General features: G+C 41.5%; 1 protein-coding gene across 4 annotated transcripts; it reads right to left on the minus strand.

Annotated features, from left to right (window-relative positions):
- Positions 1-902: 902 nt before the first annotated feature.
- Positions 903-14,355, minus strand: LOC308663308 (zinc finger and SCAN domain-containing protein 12-like). Of its 4 annotated transcripts, none has more exons than XM_081319625.1 (6): positions 14,230-14,355; positions 10,062-10,667; positions 9,291-9,390; positions 9,101-9,168; positions 8,185-8,314; positions 903-4,087 (listed from the first exon to the last, which is right to left on the minus strand). In XM_081319625.1, the coding sequence occupies exons 2-6, from the start codon at positions 10,542-10,544 to the stop codon at positions 2,259-2,261; spliced, it is 2,610 nt and encodes an 869-aa protein (XP_081175751.1). In that variant the 5' UTR covers positions 10,545-10,667; positions 14,230-14,355; the 3' UTR covers positions 903-2,258. The 4 variants fall into 4 exon arrangements, with proteins under 4 accessions (XP_081175751.1, XP_081175749.1, XP_081175750.1 ...); XM_081319623.1 differs by having other exon boundaries at positions 9,291-9,405; XM_081319624.1 differs by lacking the exon at positions 14,230-14,355 and having other exon boundaries at positions 9,291-9,405; positions 10,062-12,263.
- Between the last annotated feature and the right edge of the window lie 2,648 nt (positions 14,356-17,003).

The raw sequence follows: 17,003 nt of genomic DNA on the forward strand, positions 1-17,003 counted from the left end.
ATAAATCTTGATGAAGCCCATCATCGCTCCATGTGATGTATGCACTCAATCTACAAACATAGTCCAAGCCTATTCACATCTGTTGTAAGGTCATTCTCTCGTGGGGTTTATCTTGACATCCACTAAGAGTGGAACAAACATGCCCCATTAACCATTTTCAACGCCATGTCCTCTCTTTGTCTCATCCTAAATCACAGCTGAGGCACCTTAAAGTTGCCTTGTTTCAGTTTTAAACTAGCATTTTCCCTCTTCTCCAGAGACCCTTTTTTGCCTTGAACCTAACTCAAGGGTAGGCAACCTTGGCTCTTTTATGACTCATGGACTTCAACTCCCAGAATTCCTGAGCTAGTGGAAGAGACTCGAGTGCTAAAATCCACGGGTTAGGGGGCGCAAATTACTTGCCTTGCCCCGGGTGCTGACAACCCACGCTACGCCACTGCTATCATGTCACCCCTCACTCTTCTCTTCGTTAAACTACACATACCCAATTCCAGCAACCGTTCCCTATGTTTTAGCCTCCAGCCCCCTAATCATCTTTGTTGCTCTTCTCTGTACCCTTTCTAGAGTCTCAACATCTTTTTCACATCGTGGTGACCAAAACTGGATGCAGTATTCCAGGTGTGGCCTTACCAAAGCATTGTAAAGTGGTATTAGTACTTCACTTGATCTTGTTTCTATCCCTCTGTTAATGCAGCCTAGCACTGTGTTGGCTTTTTTGGTAGCTGCAGCACACTGCTGGCTCATATTGAAGTGATTGTCTACTAGGACTCCGAGATCCCTCTCAGTTACTACTATTGAGCAAGGTACCACCTACTATACCTGTGCATTTGATTTTTCCTGCCTAAATGTAGAACCTTACTTTTTTCACCATTGAATTTCATTTTGTTAGATAGTGCCCAGTGTTCGAGTCTGTCCAGATCCTTCTGTATCTTAAGCCTATCTTCTGGAGTATTGGCTATCCTGCCAGCTTGGTGTCGTCTGCAAATTTGATGAGTTCCCCATCTATCCCCTCATCCAAATCGTTGATGAAGATGTTGAAGAGCACTGGGCCCAGAACAGAGCCCTGGGGCACTGAATATGGGAACTACATCAGCTCTCTTCCAGTTTGTTAGATAATGCCCAGTGTTCGAGTCTGTCCAGATCCTCCTGTATCGTGTGTGTGTGTGTGTGTGTGTGTGTGATTATTCTCTCATACCATCAGAGGATTTTTGACCGAAAAAAGTTCCCTGCTTCTGTATTCATACTGGATGACTTAGGTCTCAAGCTTTTCACAGTGGACCTCCTCACATTGCAGAGGAAGTTCACATTCTCATTTCTACTATAGAGGAAGAAAGATTTAAAGTTTTATCTTGAAGAGATGCATCAGGGAGTTCACATGGTGTAATAAGATGGAGGTTAGTTGTCATTGTGAGTTTGGGGGTGGGAGCATGAAGAGAGGCTCAGCTAATCTCAATGTATACATGGTTGTACTTTTAGACAATAAAGGTTCATTCAGCTCCGTCTGCTTCTTACGGAAGCAACACCTATTAAATGTCTGCCTGATCATATCCCTCCTTTTCCTGCTCAACATTGGGATACCATTCTCAAGTGAACCCCTTCTCCAAACTAAATACACTGAGGTAGAGATTGTAAATCCAGTGGGTTTTTTGTACCATTAAGTATGTTAGAAGATCTGATATTACATTGTCAACAGATGTTTCCTTTTTGAACATTCTTGTAATTTAGCACAATATCCCAAGACGTTTCCAGTTTCAGCATCTTACAATTCATTATATAACTTCTACTGATAGCTATACCAAGCTTAGGTGCAAAACCATTGCTACTTAAACTGCTCTATTAATAAAATATCTTCTTTAGCATCACATTTAATTTGTCATTTATATTTTGCTATAGCTTCTGCAAGTATTTCCTGATTTATGCCTTCCCCTTCCCAATAGTATGCCTGAAATGATATTTTGCATAAATGTGAAACAGAATTATATGGAACATTCGGCCATGGGTCTCCTTGAAGATTTTTTCTTATTTTACAGACTTATAGAGCTTCTACACTATGTGGGTCCTTTTATGGTAGTTAAGATAACTGTTCAAAATAAAACATTTTCCACACACCATGCATTTATAGGGCTTCTCCTCGGTGTGAGTCCTTGTATGAGAACTAAGTTGAGCTCTATAAATAAAGGTCCTTCCACACTCCATGAATTTATAAGGCCTTTCCCCTGTGTGGATCATTTCATGTATGGAAAGATTTCTGAGTGACCTCAAGCATTTTCTACAATGTGCATTTGTAGGTCTTCTCTCGTGTGGATCCTTTTATGTGAAGCAAGTCCTCTACTGTTAGTAAAGCTCTTTCCACATTCCACGCATTCATAAGGCTTCTCCCCTGTATGAATCCGGTAATGCAAAGTAAGAGAAGTACTACAAGTGAAGCTCTTTCCACACTCCATGCATTTAAAGGGCTTCCCCCCGGTGTGGGTTCTTTTATGGTTGTTAAGATAACCAATTGTAATAAAAGCCTTACCACACTCCATGCATTTATAAGGCTTTTCTCCTGTGTGGATCCTTTTATGGTAAGTAAGACCATTGCTATGAGTAAAGTTCTTTCCACACTCCATGCATTTATAGGGCTTCTCCCCTGTGTGGATCCTTTTATGGGTAGTAAGATTATTCCTGTGAGTAAAGGTCTTTCCACACTCCATGCATTTATAGGGCTTCTCTCCTGTGTGGATCCTTGTATGAGAATTAAGATTAGTTCTATCAATAAAGGTCTTTCCACACTCCATGCATTTAAAGGGCTTCCCCCTGGTGTGGATCCTTTTATGGTAGTTAAGATAACCAATTGTAATAAAAGCCTTACCACACTCCATGCATTTATAAGGCTTTTCTCCTGTGTGGATACTTTTATGGTAAGTAAGACCGTTAATCTGAGTAAAGTTCTTTCCACACTCCATGCATTTATAGGGCTTCTCCCCTGTGTGGATCCTTTTATGGGTAGTAAGATTACTGCTGTGAGTAAAGGTCTTTCCACATTCCATGCATTTATAGGGCTTCTCTCCTGTATGGATCCGGTAATGAGTAGTAAGAGAAGTACTAAAAGTGAAGGTCTTTCCGCACTCCATGCATTTATAGGGCTTCTCTCCTGTGTGGATTCTTGTATGTGAATTAAGATTAGTTCTTTGAAGAAAGGTCTTTCCACACTCCATGAGTTTATTGGGCTTTTCTCCTGTGTGGATCCTTGTATGTGAATTAAGATTAGTTCTTTGAAGAAAGGTCTTTCCACATTCCATGCATTTATAGGGCTTCTCTCCTGTATGGATCCAGTAATGCGAAGTAAGAGAAGTACGAAAAGTGAAGGTCTTTCCGCACTCCATGCATTTATAGGGCTTCTCTCCTGTGTGGATCCAGTAATGCGAAGTAAGAGAAGTACGAAAAGTGAAGGTCTTTCCACACTCCGTGCATTTATAGGGCTTCTCTCCTGTGTGGATCCTTGTATGTGAATTAAAATAAGTTCTATCAATAAAGGCCTTTCCACACTCCGTGCATTTATAGGGCTTCTCTCCTCTATGGATCCAGTAATGCGAAGTAAGGGAAGTACTAAAAGTGAAGGTCTTTCCGCACTCCATGCATTTATAGGGCTTCTCTCCTGTGTGGATTCTTTTATGTGAATTAAGATAAGTTCTATGAAGGAAGGTCTTTCCACACTCCGTGCATTTATGTGGCTTCCCTCCTGGGTGGCCTATTTTTTGAGATGTACGGGACCCACTTCTATGAGGAAGAGACAAGGTCCATTTGTCATTATTTCTATTGTTGCTGGATACCTTGGTTTCAATTTGATTGTGTTTATTTACATCTAATTTCTTTATGAATTGTTTTATACATTTTCCAATATATTTGTTATTTATTTTACGTTCCTGGGCCACAGAGGCTTTCGTTGGTGCATGAACAGATGAACTTTCCTGATTGGAAATATTTTCCTGGTTTTTCTCATGGCTCTCTACTTCCATTAGAATTATAGGGTTCTTCGTATCGTATCCACGAGTGATCATTTGGAATAGTTCCCAGGAATCTTCATCTTCCTCCCCATTATTACCTTCACAAGAAAATGAAAATGAAAATAATTTTAGGGGAAAAGAGCAAAGCGTAGGAACTTTGAATTTAATGAAAAGCCAACTGCTTCAATCTTCTAAGATGCAGACAAGTCCTTCAAGAATTTGATCTGAACTGAAAATCTAATTATATACAAATCCCCAATTGGCTATCCATATTAGAGATATTCATGCACCCCAAATTCATAAATTTAGGAAAAGTAATCACATATAAATATCTCTTAGACAAAAATGGGGACCTGAAAACAAGAAAAAGACTATTAGAAGACGGTATAGAGTTGGAATGGTGGGCATACTTACAAATACAGTCACGTACAGAAAAGACAAAAAAGAACCAGGGATAAAAGAGCCTTGGTGGAGCAGTGGGCTAATGCCTCCTTAATAAGTAACACCAGCTGCCTGCAATTAGTGCAGGTTCAAGTCCCACCAGGCTCAAGGTTGACTCAGCCTTCCATCCTTCCGAGGTAGGTAAAATGAGGACCCAGATTGTTAGGGGCAATAAGTTGACTTTGTAATAATGCCGCTTGGGGGGGGGGGGCGAAAGCCCTAATAAGCAGGCATATACATAGAATGAAGGCTATTGCTAAGCACATTGATTTGTGCTTTAGATTGTAAGCCGCCCTGAGTCTTCGGAGAAGGGCGGAATATAAATGGGATTTTAAAAAAAATTAGAGCATACACAATTAGATAAAATCCTTCTAGGAACAGAAGACCAAATGATAAAAAACATATATCAATATCTATTAGAACAGGAATTGTTAGAAGAACAGGTAAAAGAAACAATGTTAACCTGGAGTAGAAATTTTGGTTACAGTATTGACCTAGATAATTGGCAATTACTATGGGATAGAAATAGGAGGTTAACGCTAGCCACCTCCTATAAAGAGAATCTGTACAAGATGTTTTATAGATGGCACCTTCCCCCTACAAGGTTAGCAAAAATAGATAAAAAAATTTCACCGACGTGCTGGAAATACAGAAGGCTTCCAGGGACTTACTATCATATGTGGTGAGAATGTTTAAAAGCGCAAAATTTTTGGCAGCGGATAAAAAATTGGTTGGAAGAAATATTACTACAAAAAATTGATTTAAAACCAGAAACCTTCTTATTAGGGATTATTAATGATAAACTCAGCAAAGCATCTTTCTACTTATTAGTGCATATTTTAACCGCAGCAAGATTGGCATATGCCCAAAAATGGAAAAGAAAGGAAACACCCACTGAAGAAGAAATAATAGATAAAATTTTATCCTGCACCGAAATGGACAGGTTAACCCTAGAGATCAAAAATAAGACTGAAAAAGAGTATTATGAAATTTGGAAAAATTTGTATGATTGGTTAGAGATAAGGAGGATCACTGAGATGACTATTGTTTGATTGGTTGATAACATAAGGACTTATTAGCACCTATATCAGGACACAACTGAAAGATATGTAAATATAACACTGACGACTGAAAGACAGTTTACTAAAAAATTTGCAGATGTTATATGTACAGTTTGTTATACTCTGTCCTGTCATAGAATGTATTTTAAGTTTTTGTTTTTTCTTTTTGTAACATAAGGTAATACTAATAGTAGTGTTGTAGCCAGAAGTTGAATCATGTCCACTTTTGTTTTTAAATTTACATTTAATAAAATTTTCTAATAAAAAAAAAGAATTTGATCTAAACTTCCTTGATTAAAATTTTGGAAGATAAATCTAGATTTGTATGACAAGGGAAAAAACATAAGATTAAATATCAGATTTTCCCAGTTTCCAAGGAAACGGGATGATTTGGTTTGCCCAATTTGAAATTGGACTTTGTAGTCTACTGTGCTCGAGAACTACCAGAAGTACAGGCAGGATTTCGAAGAGGCAGAGGAACTAGAGATCAAATTGCCAACATACGCTGGATCATGGAGAAAGCTAGGGAGTTCCAGAAAAACATCTACTTCTGCTTCATTGACTATGCTAAAGCCTTTGATTGTGTGGATCATAACAAACTGTGGCAAGTTCTTAAAGAGATGGGAGTACCAGACCATCTTATTTGTCTCTTGAGAAACCTATATGCGGGTCAAGAAGCAACAGTGAGAACTGGACATGGAACCACTGATTGGTTCAAAATTGGGAAAGGAGTCCGGCAAGGCTGTATACTGTCGCCCTGCCTATTTAACTTATATGCAGAGCACATCATGAGAAAGGCAGGGCTAGATGAATCAAAAGTTGGAATTAAGATTGCCGGAAGAAATATCAACAACCTAAGATACGCAGATGATACCACTCTAATGGCAGAAAGTGAAGAAGAACTAAAGAGCCTCTTGTTGCGGGTGAAGAAGGAGAGTGCAAAAGTTGGGTTGAAACTTAACATTAAGAAAACCAAGATCATGGCATCTGGCCCTCTCAATTCCTGGCAAATAGATGGGGAAGAAATGGAGGTAGTGACAGATTTTATTTTCCTGGGCTCCAAGATCACTGCAGATGGGGACTGTAGCCAAGAAATTAAAAGACGCTTGCTCCTGGGGAGGAAAGCCATGGCAAATCTAGACAGCACACTAAAAAGCAGAGACATCACCCTGTCAACAAAAGTGCGTATAGTCAAGGCTATGGTCTTCCCAGTTACAATGTATGGCAGTGAAAGTTGTACCATAAGAAAGGCTGAGCGCCAAAGAATTGAGGCCTTTGAACTATGGTGCTGGAGAAGACTCCTGCGAGTCCCTTGGACTGCAAGGCGATCAAACCGGTCAGTCCTAGAGGAGATCAATCCTGACTGCTCTTTAGAAGGCCAGATCCTGAAGCTAAAACTCAAATACTTTGGCCACCTAATGAGAAGGAAGGACTCACTGGAGAAGAGCCTAATGCTGGGAAAGATCGAGGGCAATAGAAGAAGGGAACGACAGAGAATGAGGTGGCTGGATGGAGTCACTGAAGCAGTAGGCGTGAGCTTAAATGGACTCCAGAAGATGGTAGAGGACAGGAAGGCCTGGAGGAATGTTGTCCATAGGGTCGCGATGGGTCGGACACGACTTCGCAGCTAACAACAACAACAGTCTACTGTGCGGTTGGGATAAGAAATGGAGGTTTCTCAGAAATAAGAGAATTTTAGAACTAGAAAGGCATGAAGTGGTTTGGAGGTCATGGATATTTCTGGTACGATACATTTAGCATAAATCTACATTTTAAATCCATAATGTTAGAAATACTGCATTGAGAATATGAAACAGATATAAACTCAGGCTGTGCCCCAAACATCTTTATGACTCTCAGCAGAAAAAAATGAGGAAAAGACAATGATAAAAGATAACATGTCAAGAGGCATTAGAACTTGAGCTGTGAGAATACCAAATTAAGTCAATGGAAAAAGAATATAGTTTTCATATTATCAGAAAAATTCTAGGTAGATAAAGGAAACTATAGTATTGAACAACATAAAATACAATTTGAATCTCAGTTGTGTACAAAAGATGTAATTGCTAAAACCTGTAAAAAGGCTGAAGAATATGAACAGAAAAATATTCAAAAGTGTAGAAATGTACCTCAGACTTATATTGGAAAAGTACGCAAGACAAAGAATCATTTTGTTATGCTTTGGTGGACTTGTAAAATAGCTAGAAAAGTTTGGATTCAAAGATATTCAGTGATACAGAGAACTTTAAAGGTTAATATCCAACTGAAATCAGAACACTTTATTTTGGCACTAATCAACAGTCGTAAAAGATTATTTCCAAATATGATAACCGTAGTGAGACTATTATACACAAAATTTGGAAGGGCTCTACATAACTAGAATGGTGGAATGGTTGGGGAAGATGACAGAATTCCCAATGATGACTAAATTGACTCTAATTAGGCAAAGGATAGTATCTATATTTATTAGTGATTGGAAATCCCTGATGGGCTTTTTGCTGAAAAAAAGAAAATATAAACTTGTGATTAAACCTGTGTTTGAAGATTAGAAAGGATAAATTATATATTGTCTTTTCTTTTTTAATTTTATCATACTTTTTCTTACATATTATTTATCACATTACTCTATCTTTTTTATTTCCTCTTCAGAACTTGTAGTTTTTGTTCCGATAAAATGTCTTGCATATTCTTACCCAAAGAGGCCACGTTCCTATGATTTTCCAGCATGACTTCCCAATGCAGTGCTTTTTGGTCGGCATCCAAGTGAGACCACTCCTCTTCGGAGAAATATACAGCCACCTCCTTAAAAGACACGAGACCCTCCTGAATGAGAAGAAAACAGAAGAAAAATCAGGAGGATTTTCAAGATCTGTCGTCTCCAGAACAATCTTATTCATGCTCAGAACCTTCCTTTAAAAGTTGGAAGGGCCTTCATCTGCCCACCCTCTTTGGATTTTAACAGTCTGCTTCATCTTTTAACCTGGTGCTATTACTTACTTCCCAGTTGCAATGTATGGCAGTGAAAGCTGGACCATAAGAAAGGCTGAGTGCCAAAGAATTGAGGCCTTTGAACTCTGATGCTGGAGAAGACTCCTGCGAGTCCCTTGGACTGCAAGGCGATCAAACCGGTCAGTCCTAGAGGAGATCAACCCTGACTGCTCTTTAGAAGGCCAGATCCTGAAGCTGAAACTCAAAGACTTTGGCCACCTAATGAGAAGGAAGGACTCACTGGAGAAGAGCCTAATGCTGGGAAAGATTGAGGGCAATAGAAGAAGGAGACGACAGAGAATGAGGTGGCTGGATGGAGTCACTGAAGCAGTAGGCGTGAGCCTAAATGGACTCCAGAAGATGGTAGAGGACAGGAAGGCCTGGAGGAACGTTGTCCATAGGGTCGCGATGCGTCGGACACAACTTCGCAGCTAACAACAACATTACTTTTCTTATCACTGGCTATAAACAAAGCGTTTTAGAAGCTGAAAGGTGCCAACGTGATTCCTTTAGTTATAATCAAATAGCCTTGCACATTTCCACTTCAAATAATGAATAAAAAGATCACTATTCAGCAAACACTGACACTGAAAATTTCATTTTTCGTTATCCCTCTCTTACTTGAGTTGGAGTTTCAACCACTCTTTCAGCAGGACCATAGAAAGGAGTCAAATTCGTTCTATTCTTCCCTGTGAGGGAGACAGAATTTTTAAATGGATAATTAATCAAACAGCAGGAGACATTCTAGAGAAGAGATAACGAATGTAAGACAGCTGGGACCTCTCTTGGCAATGAGTGGACTTTTGATTACCATCTAGGATGTCCTGACTTGCGGATTCCTGATAGATCCTCCGGGAAAACAGCTCCTGAGGGGGATTGGATGGATTCCTCCTTCTCATAGGATCTCTGGTCTGCAGAGGGAAAGACTTGAAATAGGAGGCAGGAGAAAAGAAAAATAAATAAGACCTAACAAAAAATGAAGAGGATTCTTCTTCACCAAAAACAACTTCAATGCCCCAATATCTCCCAAAGAGCCTAGAACAGGGGTGTCAAACTCAATTTCATTGAGGGCCGCATCAGCATTGCAGTTGCCCTCAGGGGGCCGGGTGGGTATGGCCACGGTGGGCGTGGCCTACTGGGTGGGCGTAGCTAGAGTGGGTGTGGCCTACTGGGTGGGCATGGCCAGCTCTACATCGTTCGCGTCAAGGGTGCCTATGGGGGCCTGGGCAGGAGTGGGACAGATCTGGGGGTCTCTGGTAGAAGGAGAGTCTCTGGGCCAGGGCCAAGGCAGTGGGGGCCAGTCCCTCACTGTTTCCAGGATGGCTTCGCGAGCCGCATGAAACCACTTCACGGGCCGGATCTGGCCCCCAGGCCTTGTATTTGACATGTCTGGCCTAGAATGTAAGAAAAGAACAGCTGTCTCCAGTCTATCTTCTATAATGGATAATGGAACAATGTCCTGCAAGAATTAGTGAAACATTTCCACATATTATGAAGAGCAGAGAAGTAGGGAAGGGAGGGGTGAAAAATTCAAACACATTCTTTATTTCCCTTCTGGACTTCCAAGGTGAAGGTCTCTCACCTGCAATTCGCCTTGCTCCTTCTGCTCCTCTGCCTGACTCATGAGGAAGCCTTCCGCCAAGGCCACCGCTTGGCAGCTGGTCTCTGCTCCACACTCCCGCAACCAGTTTTCCATCTGTGGGGGCAGAAGGGCCAGGAGCTGTTCCAGAACAACCATGTCCAACATTTGGGTTTTAGTGTGCTTTTCTAACCTCAGCCACTCAGTATAAAAGTTGTGGAGTTGGCTGCAAAGTCCTCGGGGATCTTCAGTCTCCTGGTATTGGATGTTTCTGAAGTTCCAGGGCTGAATCTCTGAACGGATGAAGGTTTTGTTCTCCAGCATCTTCTGCCCATTTTTTGCCCAAATCTTCCCATAACAGCCAGGTTCAACGGCAGAGGGGCCTTTTCCAGGTTCCTCACTTGTTAACAGTTTTTTATGCATCCTTTGTTTGCCCAGGAAGGAAATTCCAGATAAGTCAGAGGAATCTTGTGAATCTCCAAACATCTTTCAATTCATAGGACTATTCCGGTAACTGCAGGACTGACCACGACGGCTACCCAGGTTCTTCACCCAAGATCTAACTTTTTGTTGCCAGGAAGGTTTTTGAGATGACTCTAGTTTCTGCATCTGAGATGGAAAAGGAAATAAATTCAAAGCATGAGAAAGTGGTGGACTTAATCACTGAATAACATTTATCTTTACGGAAGGGAGTCTTTTGCTGAGCTGGTAAAGGATTGCAATAGGGATGCGGTGGCTCAGTGGGTTAGGACGCTGAGCTTGTCGATCAGAAGGTCGGCAGTTTGGCGGGTCAAATCCCGAGTGTCGTGTAACAAAGTGAGCGCCTGTTACTCGTCCCAGCTTCTGCCAACCTAGCAGTTCGAAAGCACGTAAAAATGCAAGTAGAAAAATAGGGACCTCTACGGTGGGAAGGTAACAGTGTTCCGTGCGCCTTTGGCGTCTAGCCATGCTGGCCACATGACCACAGAAACGTCCTCAGACAAGCACTGGCTCTTCGGCTTTGAAATGGAGATGGCCCCTAGAGTCGGAAACGACTAGCACACGTGCAGGGGAACCTTTACCTTTACCTTTAAAGGATTGCAATAGCAATAGCTCTTAGACTTATATATTGTTTCACTGTTATTTACAGCCCTCTAAGCAGTTTTCAGAGTCAGCATATTGCCCTGAACAATCTGGGTCCTCATTTTACTGACATCGGAAGGATGGAAGGCTGTGTCATCCTTAAATCAATGAGAATTAAAACTGCCAAACTACTGGGAGGTGTCAATCAGCAGAAGTAGCCTGCAGTACTGCATTCTAACCTCTGAGTATTTCTGTGTCTGTCTTTCCATCAAGTGTGGTAAAAAAAATATGGTGCTAGCTTCCATTAAGACATGGAATATTTTATATTGGAATATAAAATAAATGGTTTATATTTTGAGGATTTTCTATTTCTTTCTCCCCCCTTATGTTATTTGAGCTATAGATAGATAGATAGATAGATAGATAGATAGATAGATAGATAGATAGATAGATAGATAGATAGATAGACAGACAGACAGACAGATAGTCGGACAGATGAATAGATAGAGATATGGTCCTAGTTTCCATCAAGACATGGAATATTTTATATTGGAATATAAAATAAATGTTTTATATTTGTAGGATTTTCTATTTCTTTTTTGCCGGAAGGTAGGGTACGTTTTTCCTCCCAAATTTAAGATCTACGTATACCTTACATTAGGGTTCATAAAGATGCCAGAACTCAAGGAGATTAAGAAACTAGAATGGAATACATAATTTTTACACATGTTTATTGTGTTTCATATTGGGACATCTAGTCTTTAGACATTCATTAAGGATGTTCCCCACTCTTGTCTTTAAGATAAATAGAAAGATAGATAACCTTTATTGCCATTTTTTTTTACTGTGGGCACAATGGCACACATTAAAAATGAAATTTTGTTGCTTGCTCTCAAATGTGTACACATGCATAACACTCATATTTATTTATTTATTTATTTATGGGATTTATATCCCGCCCTATCTCCCGAAGGACTCAGGGCGGCTAACAACAAAACATATAATAAGTACAGAAATTAAGATAAGAATAAAATTGAAATCATCTGTGCAATAAATTAAAATTAAAAATTAAAAATAAATTAAAAATTGTAAATATAATTAAAATGCCTGTCAGTCCAGGTCAGCCTGGTGGAATAGGAGTGTTTTGAGGCCGCGGCGAAAGGACTGGAGATTTTGGGCCATATAAACATGCTATATACTACATATGCATATACCTTCACCCTTACATATAAATAGATATAAATATTAATCACTGTCCATCTTAAATGCATAGTGAAAGGAAGACGCTTGAGAATTCACAAGTTCAATACTGTATGGGACTGTATGTCTCTATGTTTTTAAGTAACAGGAGCCATATAGAAAAGGAAGAAGTTCCAGAAATGGCTCATCCCAAGAAAGAAAAGTTAACTTTTGTCAGGTGTCCTAGTGAGGAATAGAGAAAAAGAACCCCAACCTGGAATAACACTGAGTGAAATGATCCTGGGAATGAATAACATTCTAACAATGGCAGGAAGGTTGTTTGAAAAGATCCTGGTTTAGGATGCTCACTTTCTATTTTTCAGCACTTGCTTTTTGGGAACAAAGTCATACTAAAACACAAAGGCTGCTTCACACAATTTGCCCCGACTCCAAAATGGTTAACCAACCAGACAGGCAAAGTTCACATGAAACACAGGGCTTGAAACAACACACCTTAAAGTGATGTTCACCCACCCTCTTAAGCATGGAGGATTTGATCCTAGTTTATTCTTTGTCTCTAGAATAAACACTAAAGATTTGCAGTTTACATATCCAAAATGGAAAACCAAAGAAAGTACCAGGAAAACAGGGTGTCTAATTTAACTAGCAAAAATCCATCCCCAAAGGAAAAAAATAAGATAATCTTATATATCCGCTAATGTCAGGGAAGGTACTTAAACTTCTGCGGAGCTGGGGCATATTCTGACGAATTCTTCATGATCAACTTGATAAAAGAAGCCTCGAAATATTGGACAAAAACATTTAAAATGTGTTTTGGATTTCTCTTTCCTAGTTATTTATTCTAATGATTTCAAGAGAGAGTTAAAGAACAATCCTACAAACAATAAATGTCTCAAGTCACAAAGCAGAAACTGAGATGAGATCTACAGCATATAAATTGATTTCATGAGAAGATAAATCAACATGAGAAACTTTAGACAGCAGAACCCCATTAATTGAGCCTTGGTGGAGCAGTGGGCTAATGCCTCCTTAAGTAACACCAGCTGCCTGCAATTAGTGCAGGTTCGCATCCCACCAGGCTCAAGGTTGACTCAGCCTTCCATCCTTCCGAGGTAGGTAAAATGAGGACCCAGATTGTTGGGGGCAATTAAGCTGACTTTGTAATAATGCCGCTTGGGGGGGCGGGACGAAAGCCCTAATAAGCAGGCATATACATAGAATGAAGGCTATTGCTAAGCACATTGTGCTTTAGATTGTAAGCCGCTCTGAGTCTTCGGAGAAGGGCAGGATATAAATGGGATTAAAATTAAAAATCGTTCTGGCCCAAAACCCCTTTGGGAACTTGAGATGCCTGAATTAACAAGCCACCATCCGATACACAGAGGACGAACCCCCACCCCCCGAATGAATGAACCACTGAGAGCCTAACATGACCTTCTGATTCATGCCACTCCGACAAACGCCTTCCCCACTTCTTAGCCTCAATCCACGCTTTTCCAAATACGGACAAATGAAGACAAACATGGACTTCAATTCTCAGACTTCAAGAGGTTTGGGAAACAACGGCCCAATGGGGCACCGGGTGCGAATGCTGCGTCTCAGCATTCCCTCCCTGCAGCTTTTCCCTCCTTTGTCTGCCGGCAGAGCCCCTTTGAATTCGTAGGGAGAGGCAGGGGAAGCAGCACCCCAATCCCGGTCCACATACCCGGGGCCCCGGCCTTGCACCCGGAGCCGGCAATGGGACATCCGGGCAGCCTTCCCCTCCCCCCCTTCTCTGCAGAGGCTGCCCCAGGAAATGAGGGAAGGAAACGGCCCCTCCCTTCTGACGACCCCCATTTCTCTCCTTTGCTCCCACCGCCCCGTTGCATGGGAAAGGGCGGCAGGGGAAGATGGGACCCCGGAGTCCCACCCCGGGGGAAGATTTGGCCCGTCTCCACGGTCGCCTCCACTCCGCGGCACTTCTTTGCACGGGCAGAGCCGCCCCGCACGGAACTCGGGAGTCTCGTCGGGATCCGCGTCCCCGCAAGGCTTCCCGGCAGCCTCTGCGCCTCCCGATCCAGGCTCACAGAGGGGGACAGAGAAGCACGTAGGGCAGACGCGCCTCCATCCTCTTCCGATTTGTACTGCTGCTGAGCGCGCCCCCTGGTGGGCTCTGCGCGAAGTGCCCGGATTCCCCGAAAGGGCGGGAAAGAGGAGAGTATGTGGGGGGAGGGCAGGGATGATGGGCATGGGAGTAGGAGGAAACGTTCCTTGCCCGAGAAAGGCGTCGGCGTCTCCAGAGACGGCAGCTTCTCCATCTTCCTGTCCAGGAACCGTCTGTGGAGATGGAGATCAATCTCTCAGGAGGATTTGAACCCGTTTCCCTCAAGAGCAGCCACCCTGAAGGCTCTGCAGAGATTGGAGGAGGCCTCAAAAGGGCCCAAATCCTCTCAGAAGTGTCAGGTGGTCAGAAGAAGAGGACCAAGAGCCTCTCTGGGAAACACAATTTGTGTCTTGTGGTCCTCATTTATATTTGCGGTAGGCTGAAAATTTGACCGAATTTTTTCCATACTTCTGCATTCATACTAGGTCTGAGTTTTTCACAGTGGACGTCCTCACATTCCAGAGGAAGTACACATTCTCGTTTCTTTCCTCTTTCAACATCTTATAATTCATCATCTAACTTCTACAGACAGCAATACAAAGCTTAAGTGCAAAACAATGCTATATAAACCATTCTATTCATGGTATCTTCTATAGCAGGGGTCCCCAACTCCTGGTCTGTTAACCAGGACCGGGCCACAGCATACCAGCAACCGATCCACACAAACAAGCAAAGCCCCATCCGCGGGACGCAGGCAGCACACAAAACCATGCCCCTTCAATCCATGAAAAACCTCTCTCCACAGAATCGGTCCCTGGTGCCCAAACGGTTGGGGACTTCTGTTCTATAGCATCACACTTATTTTGGTAATTCATATATAGCTATAATTTCTGCAACTCTTGTCAGACTGGACAGTTTACTCCCCATGAAAGAATGACTCTTGATTCCATGGATATTAGAGAAAAAGTACTTTTACTACAGATACTGAGTGCAATGTGAGGCAAGCTCTAAAGAAAAACGGCGTGAAAACTGTATATTGAAAGCAATCCCCAATGTCCCAAACCCTCTCACCAGAACAGTCCAATCCAATCCTGGTCCGATGTTTTGGGAAGCTGGTGCATCAGGAGCAGCTATAAATTCCTTTCGCAGGGCCAGCGTCCTTGAGGGCAGGCAGAAGGCTCGGTTTGGCAACTGGTTCCTGTTAATGTCCATACTCCTCAAATTCTCACAATATTCTTTCACACCTCTAGCACTCTTCCCCTGCAAAATGTCCCCTTCCCCCTAGTAATGGCACTTATAGCGACCTTCAAAGAAAGGAAAGACAGGCATTTGAAATCTTTCCTGATTGATGCATTTCCCATGCTATGCCTGGAATGACATTTTGCTAGCTAAGCCCTATGCTTGTACGCAAAAATTAAATTTTTATAGAACTTTTATTGGGGATTTGGGCTTTATTATGATCCAATAGGAAATGGGATAAACGTGAAGAAAAGTAGTTCTCATTTTTATGTGAAAAGGCACTGGTGGCCTTCAAATGACAGTAACTACATTGTTCATAATTAAAACACCAGATGCCTAGTATTTGGTTTCCATTAGTGAATTCATCTCTCTTGGGCTTCAAGTTGTGAAGGTCAGACTCAAAAAAAAACCTTTCTTAATTCAGTAAATGAAATTAGGAAACACATATATATTCAACAACTAAGTCTAACAGTTAAACAGAGTCTCATCCAAATGTATATGTTTATGGAACATTCGGCCATTGGTCTTCTTGAAGCCTTTTCCATATTTCACAAATTTATAGGGCTTCTACACTGTGTGAGACCTTTTATGCAAGTTAAGATAACTGTTTGCAATAAAACTTTTTCCACACACCATACATTTATATGGCTTCTCCCCTGTGTGGATTCTTTTATGGATGTTGAGATAACTCTTCGTAGAAAAACTCTTTCCACATTCTATACATTTATAATGCTTCTCCCCCGTGTGAATCTTTTTATGGGAGGTAAGGTTACTAGAGACAGAAAAGCATTTTCCACACTCCATGCATTTATATGGCTTCTCCCCGGTATGTATCCTACTATGGTAAATAAGTAGGCAGTTCTTAATAAAGCTCTTTCCACACTCCATGCATTTATATGGTTCCTCCCCTGTGTGGATCTTTCTATGGAAAATAAGTTCACTGCTCTTATAGAAGCTCTTTCCACATTCCAGGCATTTATAAGGCTTCTCTCCTGTGTGGATTCGTTTATGAACAGTAAGATAAGAATTTTGACAGAAGCTCTTTCCACACTCTGTGCACTTATATGGCTTCTCTCCTGTATGGATCCAGTAATGGGAAGTAAGAGAATTACTGTGAACGAAGCTCTTTCCACACTCCATGCATTTATAGGGCTTCTCCGCTGTATGAAGCCGGTAATGTGAAGTAAGAGAAGTACGGAAAGTGAAGCTCTTCCCACACTCCATGCATTTATAGGGCTTCTCCCCTGTGTGGATCCTTTTATGAGAAGAAAGACTGTTTCTGTGAGTAAAGCTCTTCCCACATTCCATACATTTATATGACTTCCCTGCTGTATGGATCCGGTAATGCAAAGTAAGAGAAT

Source organism: Vipera berus (genome assembly GCF_964194415.1).
Source record: "Vipera berus genome assembly, chromosome: 2".
NCBI lineage: Eukaryota > Metazoa > Chordata > Lepidosauria > Squamata > Viperidae > Vipera > Vipera berus.